Source organism: Bombus huntii, chromosome 12 (assembly GCF_024542735.1).
Source record: "Bombus huntii isolate Logan2020A chromosome 12, iyBomHunt1.1, whole genome shotgun sequence".
In the NCBI taxonomy this organism is placed as follows: Eukaryota; Metazoa; Arthropoda; class Insecta; order Hymenoptera; family Apidae; genus Bombus; species Bombus huntii.
Genome location: NC_066249.1, coordinates 935020 through 954742, shown reverse-complemented (window position 1 = coordinate 954742; position 19723 = coordinate 935020). Strand labels below are relative to the sequence as shown.

The 19723-nt window shown below is 37.0% G+C and overlaps 1 protein-coding gene across 13 annotated transcripts in view; it reads left to right on the top strand.

The window, feature by feature from the left end:
- The window catches only part of LOC126872127 (TLD domain-containing protein 2), a 302759-nt gene that overhangs the window by 185160 nt on the left and 97876 nt on the right, over window positions 1-19723 (top strand). For 10 of the 13 annotated variants that reach the window (XM_050631722.1, XM_050631719.1, XM_050631720.1 and 7 more), the window contains 2 exons: window positions 13366-13434; window positions 15601-15707. In XM_050631722.1, coding sequence (XP_050487679.1) covers window positions 13366-13434; window positions 15601-15707 — 176 coding nt within the window. The remainder of the gene's footprint in view (window positions 1-13365; window positions 13435-15600; window positions 15708-19723) is intronic. The other 3 variants (XM_050631724.1, XM_050631721.1, XM_050631713.1) reach the window with 1 other exon arrangement.

The following is a 19723-nucleotide window of genomic DNA, read 5'->3' as shown; positions in this document are numbered from 1 at the left end:
TAGCGACGTTACCAATCGGGATCGTCCTTCGATGTCGGTGACATTGATCGCCGGAAAAATTCGGAACACGATACTCTTGTCGCCTAGAAAATATCGCAGCAATATCGTAACATGCAATAAAATAAATAGAACGGTATGGTGAATTAAACGGTCGATAACGTGTCCTCTTCCGCGCGTTTGTCACATTTCGCGTTAAAATGTTGCATCTCTCGCTGTTAGCAAAGAGCTCGATTAACGAGTAGCCTCGTATTGGAAGAATAAAGGGCCAGTCGTTAACCGAGCTCTTTACCAATACATCGTTTGTTTATTCGAATCGTTTGGTTATCGTGTTTCAGAAAGAATTTGTATCATCGTTCCATATCCTTTGTAAATCAGATTCTTCTAAATCTAGAACGCTGCAGTTAGTTGTCTCGCATACCGATTCTCAAGGATCCGATCTAATCATCCTAATAAGAACATAATAACACTTGAGTATCATTATTGTAACTTCCTTAGGCAACGATCCAACTAGACTTTCTTCCTCGTACGCTTCTCGATCTGCTGTCGTAAAAAGGAGCTCGCATCCTGATACATCATCAGTACTATGGATAAGTACGTATTGCAAGTAACTATTGATACGTCCGACACTGGCAAAAAATTGTAAGAATCGTCAACATGCGATTTTCTCCACCACATCTTCTCTCTGCTTTATTTCATTTTTAAGATCAACTTTCCAGTCGATAGCAGGCTGTCGTAATGAAATTTTCGCGGTTCAGGAAACAAGCTCGCGTCGTTGAAGATACAGAGGTACAGCGTGAAAAAAATCCACGTGCTATAAATATTACGAAGTGGTAGAAATTCACATAGCTGCTCTCCGTTCAACTTTAACACCTACGCGACCAAGTTCGTCGACACCGATGCTGCGAAAGTTCGTTCACCCCCGTTAGATATCAACGAACGCGTAACCATGAAGAAACGCACTGCGAACATATAAACTAGTCCGATTTGAATAAATTACATGTGACAAACGTGCGTGGTGTGTTACTGGCATGTCGACAGACACGTTCAAACCGATATCCATCGGCCAATAATATCTCCGCAATGATATCCAAGCTTTCTAGACGACGATCGGTTAGTCTCGGCGATAATCTACTCTCAGATTATTATGTGGCTGGTTTAATTAAACAGCGTCCTTGAAGGAAACAAGCGCACGGCGATTCTCATCGACGACCAAGGCCACTTCCTAGAATCGCATATCGAGTCGACAATATCGATCGACAGAAGGTTATCGTTCTCGTTTCAGGCCACTTTTCGAAGCGGAAGTCTCGTTTTCGAGCGTGAAATACGCGGCGAATACGAAATCGCAGTTGGATCGATGGATATTTCGACTATTACGAGTGCCGGGACCATTTGCTTTTCGTTAGAATCGATAGAGATGCTTTAAGATAGAGAAGCAGCTAGTGCTTTACGTTGTATTTTTTACTATTTTTAGTGACTCGTGTTTCTTTTGACATTTTGAGATTGAATTTAGACGGAAGAGTTTTATCGAGATTTGGCGTATTTTCTATTTTTTAATTAATTAATTAAGGTTCCGTGTAGAATATTGGATAGAAAATTGGAAGATTGGACGAGGAAAATTTTACTTTGACCGTTTGGGATTCGACGCGTTTCTTCCGCGATTTTGAAACTGTATTTAAATGGAAGACTTTTATTGGAATTTGATTGGCTTTTTCTGGGTTTTGATTAAAGTTTAGAGTCGCATCCTCCCTTTGGTCTTCGCTAGAATCGATAAGAGAGCTCTTGGCAGCTTCCATGAACAGAGTTCTATTTAAAATTTTTAGAATTTTTCATCCGCGTCTTTCGAAATTTGGAAGTTGAATTCGAACGGGGAACTTTTGTCGCGGATATCGTATCTGTTCGTTCAAATTCCACACATTTTCTCCTTTTGTTCGTAACTAAGTTTTAGAGTCGCGACAACTGCGACACCGTGGAGAATTTCTTGGTGCTTAGATAGAGAATTAACGATTAATACTTTGTGATATATTTTCGTTACATGTCACGTGCATTACACGTATTTCTACTGCTGCAAATTTCCCATAAATGGATAAAAATCCTCGATTCAGTTATTAACGAGCTTCCTTTTAATCATCTCTCGCGCGACTATCTTCGTGTTGATCGCAACGTTTCACTCTTATCGATACTCTTTAAGATCGTAAATTCTAAATGATTAATGTAATTATTCCGATCGATCGACTCTAATATGTATCGAGATATTTAGCCTGTTATGAAATTTGTTCTATTATTAATTGGAAATTTAGCTTTTATTTTATGTAGATAATCTTGAAGGTGTATACGAAGAAGCGTATGTTACGATGAAGAGATTGTAACGAGAAAATTGTGACAGAAATTAGGTAAATCAATTCGAATCGAGATAAAATAATCGAGATCATTTTTCGCTAACAACCACGGCAAGACCTTATCACGCTAATTTAACATACAAGTATTTTACGACATCGTAGACGTTAACACTTTGACTGCCACGCCGAAATCACATGTTTCGCTCAGGACGCCACGGGAGAATTTTTATTATTCAAAGCATATAATGGCAAAATAATAATAAATTGATGATGTAAGACAACATTTTTCCCCAATGGACCGTTTATCCTATTGGTGGCCACGGGTGACCACCGTGGTGCTTTGGTAACAGTTGATAGCGACATATTATAACAAGGCTTCGTTTATTTCAACAAACCATTCGCATTCGTTATTTCGTCGTAAGCAAAACGTGCGGAATATATTGTTGAAACGTGTAGAAGATATCAGTAAACGGTATTTGCTCATTCTATATATAATAGTAAGGTATGTGCACACTTCTAACTTCAATTATATGATTATAAAGCAGCATTTACGATTATTTTCTAAGGTGTGTTTATAATAATATTCGTAGATTAGCCCTCAAAGATATGGATACAAACACAGTGCACCGTTACATGCAAGATTTGTTCTCATTTTTTTTTTTATTGGTGTTCTAATAAAAATGTTTAATTGTCCAATAGGACACTTTTTATTTCAAAGTATCTTCTATTTATCGGTTATATTCAAAATGCCCTAACTGTCAATTTTCATTCAATTTTTACAATTGTAAGAAGTTCAAGCGCTCCGGTCACCGATGACCGCCGTGGCGTCACAGGAGAAATCATGGTGGTCGGTCATATACGACCAACGTGGCAGTCGAAGTGTTAAGAGGCTTGTCAAATTCCCGCCTTCCCAAGGAAAATCTACAAACATACGTATATTTGAACAAACTTAAGAATTTCTTGATATCTAACGCTAAATAGCGCTACTACACCTGCTACGTTCTTTCCATCATTTTCGATCTAATTATATTTCTCTAACGTTAGAAGATATCCTCAGTTTGAAGCGAATTTGAAAATGATCTTATCGACACGCATAATTTCGCGTTTCGATTGCACGTTGAACGTCTTCTTAAAACGTTACCATTTTTCCCCCTTTTTATTTCCCAGAATGAGACCAACATCGAAGTATAAAAATTAATGTAAGAAATAATAGAGCAAGGAAGCAAAACTTATTTCATAATGAACAACAGTTCTATACGTAATTGTAAATATTCTATACGTTCTATATATTTGACGCGAATAATAATTCTGTTTCATAACAATTCTATTCATTGGAAATAGAACGTGTAGTCTTTGAAGTCGGCCGAAGGAACGCTGTCATATTACAAATAGAAAGGAATTCTCTTCCATCTGCTGTACAGAAAGAAAGATATTCTTCGTTAGAGTCGGATCTTAGCAGCTGCCTGCAAACTAATAACGCGTGACTGAAATGATAAAAGACCTTTTCTGTCGATCGATCGATCGAATACGAGCGGGACGAACAACGACCCGGCGATATTGCGCCTGATGAAATAACGCCGTGTCGCCATAAAAATGTTTCCACGTTTGAAACGATCTCGAGGCAAAACGCCGTTTAAACCACACCACGTTCCCTCCATTCTACCGCGACTAATAAAAAGTTTGCAGCAGCACCGGCTGATTTAAACGGCAGGATCTTTGTATCCGGAAACGGCGAGCTTACGTCGTGACTTCCCGGAGAAAAGTCGTTTTTGTGACAGCCGAACGTACAATTAAAAGTTAAGACTGCCTGTTCTGAACAGTCCGCAACAATCGGCTGGAAATTTTTCCACGCGCTCGATGCCACGAAAGCTTCGAACGTTCGTTTCGCGAAAGTTTCACCGCTTTAATTTCCGCTGTTTGCGCTTAACGCTCTGAGAAATTGTTCCCCAGCTTGTGAAAAACAAAAACCGCTTCTTGTAAACTATTGTCTTGTTCGAAATGTACGTATGTATTATGTGTAATATGTATATATCATATATGTAGTGAAGATTATTGAAGAACATATCTGCTTATGTATTTACGTATTATATACACAATGTATATAATATAATAGAATAATATATAAAGATATATTTTTCTATAATCTTTACTGTTCGTTAGACAGCTTCGCATTGAATTCTTTTAAAAATAGTTTCTTAAAGGTAGGTAACATTCTTGCTAATCATCGTTATCGTTGGGCTCAATAGGCACGTTTCAAAGAAGAAAAATGAAACTTCGTTGCGAACCAATATTGGTCAGCCATGAAATTCGCTTCCCGATTAGATACCGCTCCACCTTGGCGAGTTGATTAAAGTGGAAGGTGAAGGGTAGTTTCATCGAAATCGTTCATAAAATCTTAACACCACTGGTGATTTTAAATTCGTCAAGGAAACACAGAGGGGGGGGGGGGGAGAAAAATGTGGGAATCAATTTTAATATCCTTAGATGTACAGAAGTATTATCTGAACATACAGGAAGAAATGTAAATCCATAAATGGATACCAAAGCATTTTATTATCTCTGTTTTGGACCAATATACCGTGTGATATGCAAACTTTCAAAGATCAAGAACGTTTCACGTTGCGAAGGACGTAATTGCGACACGCAGACGAAACGAGCGAAAATGAAACGCACGGCGGGAAAATATCATATCGCTGAGAAAAATCGCGAAAGTTAATCGCGTTTTAATCGTTGTTTGATCGAAATCCGATTGAACGTTGCCAACGATGCGCTCGATTCTAAAAGAAATAGGCACGTTTTTACTTATACACGAGCGCGAGATCGTTGTATTCCTCGCGATCGAAGCGTGACCGGAAGCGCGAAGATACATCGCATCTTTCTCGCCAAATGCAGACTGTTTAACTCCGGCTACGAGCACCTAGCCACGTCACGATCTCCAGTGCTGATTTACAGTGACGGTCCAGTCACGTTTCACTCGCGGCCCGTTAAAATATTATCCCCCGGGACGAGAACTGAATAATATTTCGTCGAACTGTAACCGGAACGTGAGCAAGAACGGCGTAAATCAAGTTACAAGCGTTCCTTTTATCTGCTTCTAATCCGATGTTCGATTCGACTGAAACTTCTGATTTTCGCCGTTTAACGTTTTCGTTGTTGAATTTTTATTTGAACTGAGAGAAAAAAAATATAAAATGTATTCTTCTTTTAACACTTTGACTGCCACGCCGAAATCACATGTTTTGCTCAGGACGCCACGGGAGAATTTTTATTATCCAAAGCATATAATGGCAAAATAATAATAAATTGATGATGTAAGACAACATTCTTCCCCGACCGTTTAACTTATTTTTTTTTTTATGTTTATTAAGCCCAAGATACAAATTTTTTTAAATACCTTTTGGTGTTCACAATAAACGGTGAATTTTTGTAGCGATGTTTTTGGCAAAAGTACCGGTGCATGCTATGATATGTGTCGACGCTTTACATGATCGTTTAACTTATTGGTGGTCACGGGTGACCACCGTGGCGCTTTGGTAACAGTTGATAGCGACATATTATAACAAGGCTTCGTTTATTTCAACAAACCATTCGCATTCGTTATTTCGTCGTAAGCAAAACGTGCGGAATATATTGTTGAAACGTGTAGAAGATATCAGTAAACGGTACTTGCTCATTCTATATATAATAGTAAGGTATGTTCACACTTCTAACTTCAATTATATGATTATAAAGCAGCATTTACGATTATTTTCTAAGGTGTGTTTATAATAATATTCGTAGATTAGCCCTCAAAGATAAGGATGCAAACACAGTGCACAGTTAGATGCAAGATTCGTTCTCATTTTTTTTTATTGATGTTCTAATAAAAATGTTTAATTGTCCAATGGGACACTTTTTATTTCAAAGTATCTTCTATTTATCGGTTATATTCAAAATGCCCTAACTGTTAATTTTCATTCAATTTTTACAATTGTAAGAAGTTCGAGCGCTCCTGTCATCAATGACCACCGTGGCGTCACAGGAGAAACCGTGACAGGTCATATATGACCAACGTGGCAGTCAAAGTGTTAAAATTGACGTTTTGACATGAGTTTGCAGTAGTACGCCGAAACAATTATAGGGTCAACTATTGCGAACGATTTTATTGCCCCAATCAAGCGGATAATAAAAGCAAAGTCGCATATAAATTTGATAAATCGACGTACCGTTTTTGTGACACCGTGATGAACATTGACTTGTAGATATAATTAAAAAGGATATGCAGATACAAAGTTGGAAGAAAGGCGCGATCGTTTCTTGACATATTACGTTATAGGAGATGCGAATTTTTACGAAACTGCCTGATGCAAAATGTCTGCCAAGGTGTCGTAGGAAATTTCGAAAGAGTCTCTTTCCAAGCGGCTCGAAGCAGTCACCTTTCTACCTACCGATGGAAGTCGTGTTGCGATTCTATTTCTGCCTTGTAAGTACCACGTACGTACACTATCGTTCATAAGTATTCCGATACTTAAATTGATTTACGCCAATAAGACGTAGAGCATGTAACATATAGTAGAAGCGGTATGTGACATATCGTACGTCCATGTAATAAATTAATGAAAAATGAATAACCGTAGAATATTTATTTAATCAATAGGTCATACATTTTCTTCGATGTTTTTGCAAACGAATTATTGAAATTAACTGTTGCAATTTTAAAAGTAGAAATTTATGGAAGTTGAACAAGCGTAAACTGCTTTTTTTTCATTTCAACGATGGAATCGCTGGATCGTTACGCGTTCAATAGAACTTAGAACCAAGGTATTTCGATAAATTTTCCTTATTCTCTTATACCTTCGTAACTTTTTGACGGAAGAATATTCTAATTGTAATTAGAGCTATTGACATTGCCAAATGTAAGTATGAACCTGGGATACTTTTGAAGCGTAGTGTACTTGGATAAAACTAGTTTCCAACGCGCTCGGTACCGATCGATGTAGACGGTGATCACGTTGATGCACTTATGGTCACGGGTCGATGTTATCGAGAGCGTGCATCGACGAAATGCGCAAGGGACGATAAACGTGGCTACGTTCCTCTTCGATGAACAGAATCCTCGACTCCGTGATTGCGATTTAATAAGCTGGTTTAATTTCTTTTTAACGATGCAATGATAAGCATTTGCATGTGTTCAGACGGTTAATTACCAGGGAAATGTGCGAGTATATGGGTCAATGTGTCTGAGAAGATTTTCAAGATAAAAGAAAAGAAGAATAGTCGAGGAATTTTGATTACCAGTTAAAATCTTTGAGAATCATCGCTGAATTAATAGCGCGAATGACCAACGATCATAAATTTCATGTAAACAATAGTGAGAACTGTAATAACATTACAGGAATTATTCATTACGGGAATAAATGTTATAAGAGTGCAATAAAAAATAATAACAAGATGCTTCGCATGTCTGAATCTCTCGTATATTTTAAAGAAGGAAAAAACCACACCAATGTAAAGCAAATGATTTTCGCGTATTTCGTATATTAAATAGCTCACTTAGGCTGAGCGTGTTAAATCTGAAGTTTCTATGATATATAATAGCTACAAAAGATATTGCACATACAATCGTAGATATTGCAATTATTTATTAACGAGTTTTAAAACAAACGCAACATTAAATACAAAGAACAGGGAACGAACAAAGTAGGTAGAAAACAAGAACGATAAAAATAAGATAAAAGAAGACGATTGACAAAGATAACTGAGAGCAGTTATTACAAGTAACAATTGTTGAGGATGACCCGCTGCAAGACAGTAACAGAATCATAGAAAATATCAATTTTGTTGTCTATTAAGCTTGTTGACAGATATACACATTCGACGAATAGAATTAGATTTACCGCATGAGCTACGGTGTTGCTGTTCAAAAAAGCGTAAATGGGAATCTGGAAGCTCCGCAAGGAGTGTAGATTTTAAACAATTCGAGAATTCCCAAATAATTCGTGGCACCACTTGAGACAAACAAGATGTCACGTATGATGCGCATCTGCTCAAGCAGATAATATGTTTCAACTAGAAAGTATATATTCGATTTTTCAATCGAAAGACACGAGACAAGCCATGTGTCTCGCTGCTATCCTTTAAGAATCTATGTCGAACACCTATCGATAGCGGAACACAAGTATTATTGGTAAGGAGACCAGATATCACAACTAAACTCCAAACGGGGACGAAGAAGGCTGCAGTACAACTGTTAGAAAGTATTAATGTCAGTAAAGAGCTTCGATGCTGTGCTGACGACACCGACAATCTTGTAGCATCGGTTAACGATTCCGCGGATGCGAGTTTCAAATGATAAATTGGAGAATAATGTTATTATGGCGTTCATACGCTAATTAATTTAATCGAGTTAAAGCTCGAATATTACATTTCGTATCACTTACGCTAGTATTTACATATCATCGTATGACCACGAAGCTTTGACGCTATGAGAATGGAATGTAGAACTTGATATACCTCTGAGTTTGCTCCGCGCGCAGGCATTACAAACACGCCGGATGAAAACTATCTTTTCAATTATTGATTGTGTTCTATCGATTTTTTCGTAGAGAAGATACGATAGAACAGTGGGAAATTCGTTCGCCAATATCGTCATTTTATGGTTAACATCAGGTGTTCTGGTGCTATCGATAATTAAGGTTCTAACCTGGATATCGGATAATAATTAGCACGTTATAACGACGAGAGATTATTTGGCAATCCTGAGTGTAGTTTGCAGAATGTTCTGACAAGTTGTACCTTCGTCGAACGTGGTTTGAACAAGTCGAAGTTTTGTTATCGATGGACGATCAAACGTAGCTTCGTCGAGCTCTTGATGGGTTACCAGTCCATCGAACATAGTTTCGAACAAGTTGTGCTTCAATATGCCGTCTATGGTGTTCGTATTTAGAGGATATGAAAACGGATACAGATTGGATATGTAAAATGCAACGTTGTCCATTGAGAGGTCGTGGAATTCGAAGCAGATGAAACGTCAGGCTTGTAAAATGTGATACTCCTTGTAACAAAGGTAGGAATACGATACATACTGATAAGTCTGCCTTTATAGAACACTATACTGGTCATCTTGGGGTCGTGGAACGTTATAGCGATGAATCTAAACTCGCAGAATTCGATACTGTCTAGAGTTTGGATTGGATCAATGTTTTATCAGAAATGATAATAGTGGATTTCAAGATTTACCATGGTCGTTGGATCTTCGTGGTCTTTCTAATCTCTAGATCGTTCAGTTTCTGGTTTTTGCAAATCTATACATTTTCAAATATTTGGTATTCTTCAGATGTCTACAATTTGTCAAACGTTTGTCATGTCCATGTCTCTAAAATGTTTGGAATTTCTTGGATCTTGGTGATCCTTCGGATCTCTAGATTCTAGATCAACGAGTCTGTGATTTGTAAATCTATACATTGAAGAACTTTTAGTATTCTTTAAATATTTAGAATTTTTCAAATCTTCGTCACGTTCATGTCTGTAGAATCTTTGAAATTTCTGTGATCTTTTAAATTTATAAATGTGAAAGGATTAGATTCCGAATCACTGAATCTTCTAGAGTTATTCCAGAACCTTTGTAATACTTGCAACTTTTGCAGCATAGATTTCTAAATTGCATGAAATCTCTTGTTTCTTTTTTTTTTTAATTTATGAATCTCTATAAAATCCATAGATTTTTTAAATTATTCTCAGATTTATATGATTTTCTGGCATTACTCTAAGTCCTTTGTAGTTCTTGAAATCTTTGAAACCTTAGATCTCTAGAACATCTGCCATCTCATTCTATTGGTCATAAAATTTCTATGATCTTACAAACTTATGAAAATATGTCAATTTTTAGATTATTCGACCTTCTAGTATTACTCTCGGACTTGGACGATGTCCACAGTCCCTGGAATCTTCCAACTCCACTAAGTTTCTGATAGAATTTTCGCGGTTTCCTAGACCTCGCCAATATGTATACAAAATCAAACGAATCACAAACCAAATACGTATCTACTCCCACGACACGGAACATCTATGAAACAAAATATTATTCTCAGAAATATTTCATGTTATCGTACCAAGAACTAAAGTTGTCGTATTTTCCTTGGACGATTTGTCAATTGGCTCGAGAGTGAAATTTATTATTTATATTCCCCTTCCTCTGTGACCACGTACTTCCTGCAACTTATTGACTTCGCTTTAGCGTTACGTATTTATAGTAGTATGAAATATTACCGAGAGAACGTAAGTACGTGTTTCCTGTTTCCTAACAATTTACACAGCCGAGACCGACTAAAAACTGTTCGTTTCGTTCTTGCGATCTTGATCACAGTGTCAAGCGTGAAGTTCGTTAAAATTGTTGGCGGGGCAAAACACAAACATTGCGCGTAAATCAGAGTTAGTTCGATCGAAACTAGGTGCTGTTTATTTATTTTTCCCCCCGTGTCTCGTGCTAGTCGATGATTCCGATCTGTTAACAAGGCAGACTGCCAAACGTGACATTCTGCTGTTTCCAAAAATATAGCCCGATGATATCACGCCTGTTTTTCCTCATAAATTTCCTTCGTTGTTTTCAACTAAAGGACCATAGCTAGATATTGCAGGGAGGAAAGTTTGGTTGCTTCGACTTTGCTTATACACGACAGCTGCTCGAATATATCAGTGTGATTTATTGAATGGACTGGTCCAACCAATACAATGGATGCTGTACTCTTCTTCTTCTACCTTCTTTTGCGTGTTCTTTTACGATTACCGAATAACGTTAAACCAGAGTGGTAGTACAAATTTCTTATTTTTATTTCTTGCGTTTATGTCCACTTAAATTCTGTGTTACAGCGGGAAATGCCCCAACCGCAAATTCATAAAATTGCGAAGCTTTGGGGATATGTAGGTAGGTATCACGCAAATTTGTTTACTGCGCCAATTCATTCTAGAAGGGTGAAATTGACCCTTGAAAATCCGGCCATTTTTCCATTTTACGTTATAACGCGAGAGTTATAAGAGACAGAAAAAAAGTTTTCATACGAAAGTTGGTTACTTTTTTATATCAGGATTGTCGTTTGACAAAGGAAATATCGATGTTGTAGCGAGTTACGACGCAAAATTGGAAAATAGCCGGATTTTCAGCAGTGAATTTCATCCCCTTAGGGAGAATTTGGGCGGCAAAAAAGATTGTGGCATATATAGATATCTATATATATAGGGGTTGAACAAAATAATGGAAAGACTTCTTACATGCCATATAATATATATGTATAACATATAAAAAGTGTGTCCATTAGTTTTTCCAATGCCTGTATATATAGATCCTCTTCGTATCCGCGAAATTTCATAATTTATTGAATTTATGGCTAATTTTTCTCTGTTATTAAATTCCTTAATTTTCTTCATCTACTTGATTGATCTTAATCTTCCTTAATTGATTCTTCACCCTACAAGGCGTCTGTAGAATGAAGTAACAAAACGTAAATTCTAGGAACAAAAGCCACTTTCATCAGAAGACTTTCATCGTAATACATTCGCAACTATTGTCCGTAAATATCGTGATACGTAAAATGGAAATTACGATCGCGGTGCTCCATGAATGATACCAGTGCGACTTGTGTAAATCCAAGTGAAAAATATTAATAACTTGCAATGAAAGGGTAATTGGTTGCCCGATTGATTTTATTACCGAAAAACGAAGCAGGAGGAAGTTTTATGCTTCAGTAGTTCTCTGGCGTAATATAAACTACAACTGGATTCGTCGTCTAGAGCAGAAATACACGAGTCGACCTCGGAAACCCGATCGAAAATAGAAGCAAACGGTCGCTCGAATGCAGATCCGGTGTAACGAGTGAACTCGTCAGGATAGGGGACGGTAATCGAATTAAAGCATCGCTGGTAGTTAGCGTCGGATGAAATCTGTGACATGACGCTGCGAATGCGCCGTTTCAAATCGAGCAGATCCAGCTCCAGTCATCGTTTGGGGATATCTATTCTGGCATCCTTCCACCATCGTGTCTTTATATTGCGGCGCGTAATTCGATAATTTGATTTTGCTCAATGTTATGCAAATAGTCCTGCCTCGAACAAATTCGTATCGATCGAGCTTGAAATCTCATTCTTCAAATAAAATGCACAAGATTATGTCAGATTTTTATTCATACTACCGCTCATAATTAATTCGAATAACGCACACTTTACGATTTACGTTCACACATTTCCTACAATACATTCACATTTTCATGGTCGATAATAGGAATGAAAGTCAATAAGAGATAAGATATCATTAACAAATACGATTATTTATTGGGTCAATAAATACTGATTTGATCTGTATTGTTGGTTCGAAATTACACGTGTGTTTCATTGAAATTACTGAAATGGTTTATTTTATTTTATTGTAGAAGTTTATCGACTTTTGAAGTCGTTTGAATTATTACAAGCATCCGGGTATACATCCAAGGTATTGACGATTGCGATGATGAAGTTTGGAAAGTTTTAGTCAGTTGGGAATAATACTAGAAAACATAGTTTGCGACTGTATGCTTTTAAATCTTTGATGATGATGTCACACGATATGTGATATTCCAATATTCCAAGAATTACAGGGAAGTATATGCATGAGCATTGAAATGTGTGTTGTTTTATTTTTGCAACTACTTGCTTGTGTGAGATGATTTTATCGTTATCGAATTCGAGACTCGAGTCTCTTGTCAGCGTGACGACCATTGATTTTTATTCAATCGCTTTCTGTTATATTTTTTATTTCATATCGATTCAACGTACCTCATGGTTTCCCTTAGTTTGGCGAAAAATGAACTTTAAATTCGATATGTAACAACCAGTGCAATGGAAATTGCTACATTTCACAAATATATCGTTCGTTTTTCTCTCTAACTGAAATTATCCCGTCATTACCCAGTTTTACGATCCCCATCAATTTTATTCGCGCATTAATTTTATTTTAAGCATTTTGGCACGCAGTTGCATGTAAACTCACCGCTGTCGTTTTGGATTGTTTGTTGCATCGTAGGTCCAGGCGAATGTCCCAGGATATCACGCATTCCAGATCCACAGAAAATCTCACAGTACCCTATTTCAGGTATGTACAACTCTACAAATTTCAATTAGAATGGCTGCACGACGATGAGTTCCAAGCATTATGTATAGGATTAGGTAAAATATAGATTTTCTGTGTGTATGCAATTGACTTCAAAAACAGACAATGCCATGTAACTTAGAAATTATTTATACACATATCTATATCATTTATTCGCTGGTCATACATTCTACTATATTATTTCATTTTCTTTGTTCATTCCTATACACCGTGCGTCTCATTTTCATCGATACACGCAGATATCTACTAAACTGTGCATTATTCGAAAAAGTATTACGAATAAAGCTCACTTTCCTTCAGGGAGATGGAGTATCCAGACGGAAGTTTCGAGATTTAAGCCTGACCTTTGATTTTTCAAGTGGAACGAGAATGGAGCATGCTGTGTATGTTTTAAATTCTCTACAAAAAAAAGTATTAACACTTTGACTGCCACGCCGAAATCACATGTTTCGCTCAGGACGCCACGGGAGAATTTTTATTATTCAAAGCATATAATGGCAAAATAATAATAAATTGATGATGTAAGACAACATTTTTCCCCAATGGACCGTGTATCTTATTGGTGGTCACGAGTGACCACTGTGGCGCCTTGGTAACAGTTGATAGCGACATATTATAACAAGGCTTCGTTTATTTCAACAAACCATTCGCATTCGTTATTTCGTCGTAAGCAAAACGTGCAGAATATATTGCTGAAAAGTGTAGAAGATATCAGTAAACGGTACTTGCTCATTCTATATATAATAATAAGGTATGTTCACACTTCTAACTTCAATTATATGATTATAAAGCAGCATTTACGATTATTTTCTAAGGTGTGTTTATAATAATATTCGTAGATTAGCCCTCAAAGATATGGATGCAAATACAGTGCATCGTTACATGCAAGATTTGTTCTCATTTTTTTTATTGATGTTCTAATAAAAAAGTTTAATTGTTCAACGAGGCACTTTTTGTTTTAAAGAATGTTCTATTTATCGGTAATATTCAAAATGCTCTAACTGTCAATTTTCATTCAATTTTTACAATTGTACGAAGTTCGAACGCTCCGGTCACCAATGACCACCGTGGCGTCGCAGGAGAAACCGTGACTAACGTGGCAGTCAAAGTATTAAGGTATTCGAGTCGAAGAATGGTTGATTCAAAAGATATTCTAACTTTGATTCTTGCGAGTGTTATCGTATGAAAGACGAGGAAAGATAGCGCAGGTGTTTCTACGTTCTCCTTGTCTTTCGTACATTTAACTTGACGAAGTTAACATGGTATACCTTTTAAACTTATCGCATACGGGTATACCTTAATACTTTTCTCTAAATAATTAAAAACAAACTGCATCGAGCGATGCATGAAGAAAAATGTACATATAATTCCATTCAGAAAAGACTAAGGTAGCCTTGAAATCCCGAAAACGTATTCACCTAGACAAATCTGGTGGTCGTCGGAACACGTCCCCCTTGAAACAGAACAAGTTTTATCTGAAACGCTTTCTCGAATAACGTATCGACTATTGTCAATCTGCGAATATAAAATCAAAGTTTTAACCATTGAAAAATTTTCATCAGGAAGGATTAAAAATCCGCGGACATTGCACAAGTACGAGAAGTACGTACTCATCGGTTTAGCGGATTTTACTTGTTGCAACATCAGATAACTCGTTCGCGCCTTGTGCTCCTCCATCAAACTTGTTATTTCTCTCTCTCTCTCTCTCTCTCTCTCGCTCTCTCTTTGCCTCTCTCTCTCTCTCTTTCTCTCTTTCGTAGCCGGCAATTTCATTGACGGAAGCCTTCCATTGTTGCTCGCTATCTTCGCAGGCCATTCTGTGCCGTGGATACGTCTTTTAGGGTTCGTTTATATACGACGCATGGCTCGTTGCATCGTGAAATTGCATCGTGTCTCGCCTCGCCGACTCTGCTTTTGCAAAGAATACAGAAAAGAAAAACGGAAGAATGAAACGGAACAGAAGAGAAACAGAAGGTTACACGAATAATATTCTGTATTTAATCGTGTACGATTCAGTTCTGTTCGTTCGTATTAGAAATTTCGAAACTCGTTTGTTCCAACGAACCTATCTTAACGTAGAGAGTCAAGGAATAGAGAAAGTACGGGGTTTCATCGTTTCAATGGTTAATTAAACTTTTGCTTTCGCAGGAGCAAGAGTCGCAGCGTGGATCATGGATTCGCCGCGCCTTTTGATTGGGATTCATCGAAGAACAAGGTCGAAGGACGGTTCGAGTCGGTCGACGAATTCACGAAGGGTGAGTAAAATATTGTTTCCATAAATGTTCATTTAAGAAGGGATTTTCGTGTAACAATAAAAAAGGCAGGTGACTTTTATGAATTTATTCTCTTTTTCTTTTTTGTGGACCAACTATGAGTCATATGGGACTAGACCTTTTTGGGACGCAGATAGCCTCAAGATAGAAATTAATTCTTTTATTTCAGGTCTTCTTATTCTTTCGTTGTGTGTATTATACACGAGTTCTCATTTCAAGTAGTCGTCTTTGACCATTGAGCTTTGACCTTGATGTAACCATTGTCACGGTCATTCGAAAGCAAAAGTTAAGAAATTTACTTTTTTCGACAAATGAGTACAATTTATATCGTTTAACAGGGATATTATAAACAAATGATGAAATCAAAATTTGAGGTTCGATTCTTGGAGAAATTTGTAACAAAGGGAATTGATTAATCGATTACTCTTTCTCTTATCGCTATTTTAAAAAGTTATTAAACGTGGTCTAAAGTTATTAAAAGTCTTGAAAGTTAATAAACGATTAGAAAAATTAAAATAAACAAAATTACATTTTCATAAATACTTCAAGACCACATTTACATGCCAAAAATGTCTAGTCCAGTAAGTGAAACTAAAAAAATCACTTGCTTTCATTGACTTTTTTTCTTAAACTTCCTATCTTCGTTTAATATTTTAACGAATTTGAAGTTCCATCGAAATTCTCCCTAAAGTCGCGAAACGTATAGTCATTGAACAGACGTTAAATCAACGTTTTATCGACATATCCGTGGAGCCAACGAATAAAGGAATGATAAGCAGAAAAATCAAAGAAACACACCGATACGATAATCGTAAGAACTACTAGGACAAACAAAAAATTGCGTTAGATCGGCAAAGAAGATGATTATAAAAGGAAAAACGAGGGAAACGGAGCAACATTCACAGTGGTTTATCTCGAGAACGAAACTCTCGCAGAATTTTCGTTTCTCCACGCGCTCACAAACCGCGTAATTGCTGAATTATCTCGTACAATTAATCTTTGCTTTCTTTCTCGAAATTCCAATTCATCGGGCACGCACCGAAAGTTCTACTTACGTCTGCTTGCAATTGAATTTAGACCCGATCCTGTCGATAACATATCCTTAGAGTTTATTACGGCTTATCGATGGTAACAAGATAAACGATATTCACCGTGAAAAAGTGTCGGTGAAAGTCGAAAGCGATCCAGTGTTCTGATAATAGAGATTGCGGTCGAAATTCATGGCTAAGTGATTGTATATCCGTGGAAGTATTAGGTTGTCCGAAAAGTGTCTTTCTTTCGCAAACGTGTTTTTTACAACAGTGCACCTTCATATAAACGTGAAACCAAGTCTGTGAAATGTCGTGGTGTTTATCTCAACAGAACAAAATGGACCGTACGTAATTGGACAAAATAATATAAAAGAAAAAACGTTGTGCGTCTATTATTTCCTCATAAAACGAAAGAAACTTTTCGGACAACCTAATAGATACGGCAAGCTACGCTACGACGAACTACCTTACAACTGGTAGATGGTACAACGAATACGAAGAATTCCGCCTTCGTTACGACTGTAAGGAGTAAACGTTAATTAACGATGCGAATCTCTTTGAATCTCTCTTTCTCTCGATTAACGGTATCCAGTGTGTAGAAGATACTTAAACAGCGTAAAAAGTCGTGAATAGCGCTATAAACCAGCTTGCTGGAAGATGAACGAGTATCGGATGTCACGGTGAAGAGGCGAGATTTGTTTATGGGAAGGTTGGCTAACGCGATTGCCTCGCCATTTTATGACTCGTGTTAAAGAAATAGATTTCATATTATTTCTACCATTTGTTTCTTTTAGATCATATTACGTTTTTGCATTGTTCAAATCGTTGTACTAACCATAGCCTTGTTTTCAACTGTCAGCCCGAGACGAGTTACATCTGAATATATTACGTTTCAATTTATGCTACAACTAACGTTGTTCGAGAACCAACTCCGTTCGTTCTAACATATCTTACGATATACTAATTTGACTATTGATAAGGATTTATTGATATATCGATAGTACAATACTTATTGGTATATTGATAATATTGTTCACATGCCGATAAAGCGAATGAATGACGTGAAGAGACTGTAAATACTTATTACATTGGTCACTTACCTTTTTATTTTGTTTACTCTAACATATCTTTATCTCGTTAACTTACGTTACAAAGAGTTTGCATTATTTTAGAAAATAATGTTTCACCGAAAGAATAAGTTGTTGGCAGAGATACATATTTAAGATGTGTCGAATAAAACATATTCAAATTATTGCAACGTTGCTATCGCGCCATTGTATAAAATAAAGTATGGAAGTCATTTTAATAAACCTCCGTTTATCTGAACTCGCACGAGAATTTCCATAGTAAGAATCAACCGCTTTTTTTTTCCACTGTTTATTATACCTCGTTCTCATAATAGGAGTTCGTGTTTAGATAAGCGAGTTGAATGAGCACAAGATTAATCGGTCGAACTAGCATTTAACTAAAATTTCGTTCCGACAAATGGACTTCTAGTGTAGCTCGTTATCGTTTCAATGAAATGAATTTTCGGACAAGACACGCCTCACTTGTTACATTTCACCTGGCGATAACATTTCGATATCATCGATATTCGAGTCAAACCGATCAACTCTGTTGTTATAAATCATTCTGTTTTTAAACGGCTAGGTATCGACCTATTAATCGAGAAAGACGAATCAGCTCCTCGTTCATGTAATAATTTTCCTATTTAAAGATTCTCTATCTTTCCACGTATAGTTTGATTTTTCCTACGCGTAAATTATATCATTTTCATATTTTCAACGACTCCGATTCCACACTGACCTAACTGAACTTGATTTATCTTCGCTATTAATTTTTAATATCGTAATTGTAGAAGCTTCTAATTGAGAAACGACTCGGTCTATAGTTAATCGTATGCTCCGATAACGAAGTTTAGTAGCTTTTAAAATATCGAGTGACTCGGTTTCATTTTTAGACGGTTGAAATATTGATAGTGTTCCATAGTGTTCGTTAGCAGCGCCTTTACGCGGAAGCTCAGATCGATCGTTTGAGGAACGACTAATCGGAGCAGACGACCGTGTAGATCATGATCCAAAGCCGAAGGTCTTCGTCGATCCTAGGCGCTAAAGCATCGCCTATGCAACCTTACTCATTGCGAATTGCATTGACTTACTTTCTTAAAGTAGCACAGATGCCAGACCTGATCGATCGCTTCGCGCGCCCGCGCACCAGCTCAACTTTAATTGACATTCTTCTCGTGAGATTTATCCGCGCCCGCGGATTTTTCAACGATCGGACGATCTATAGTCTCTTCGACAAAGTATACAAAATGTCTGGTGCGGAGTGTCAGAGATTTCTACGCGCTTATAAAAGTTCGAAAGCGCAAAAGTATATAAAATGGCAAACAGTAAAGTACTCGTTGTAATATTTAGCACGTGAAATAAATCTCTGCTCAGGTTCCATATTTTTAATCGTATTCACAGGTGATTAATGAGCTTCCATAGTAAACTACTTGTCGTGTGATATATAGTGGTTGTTATCGGTTTTTGAGAACTTTTTCGACGATTGTCGGTAACTTTTTACAATAGTTATTATTCAAGTTAGTTCGTTATCGAATGCAGATTTCATTTGATTGGAACGAATTCAGTGGAACTTTATTTCAACAAAAATTCTATCGAATTTGATTATCCGAAGGTAAACCCTTATTATACGAACTTCGGTTATATAAATTGTTTGTCCTCCGACTGGTTCAAATGAATGGAGTTCCGCTGTAGTAAAGGCACTTGCATCGATGCTACCACGTTCTGTCCTGGTTTGTTTGACCAGCGAATCTATTGATATAAATCTAACGTGACATAATCGGTAGATGCAGGTCTTAAATTAAAAGCGAAGTCGTCATTGTTTTCTTTCGAGGTTTCAATAAAGTTTCTAAGGATATTCGTCTATTTATTTTATATTTGTAGGAAATAATAACAGCGATGA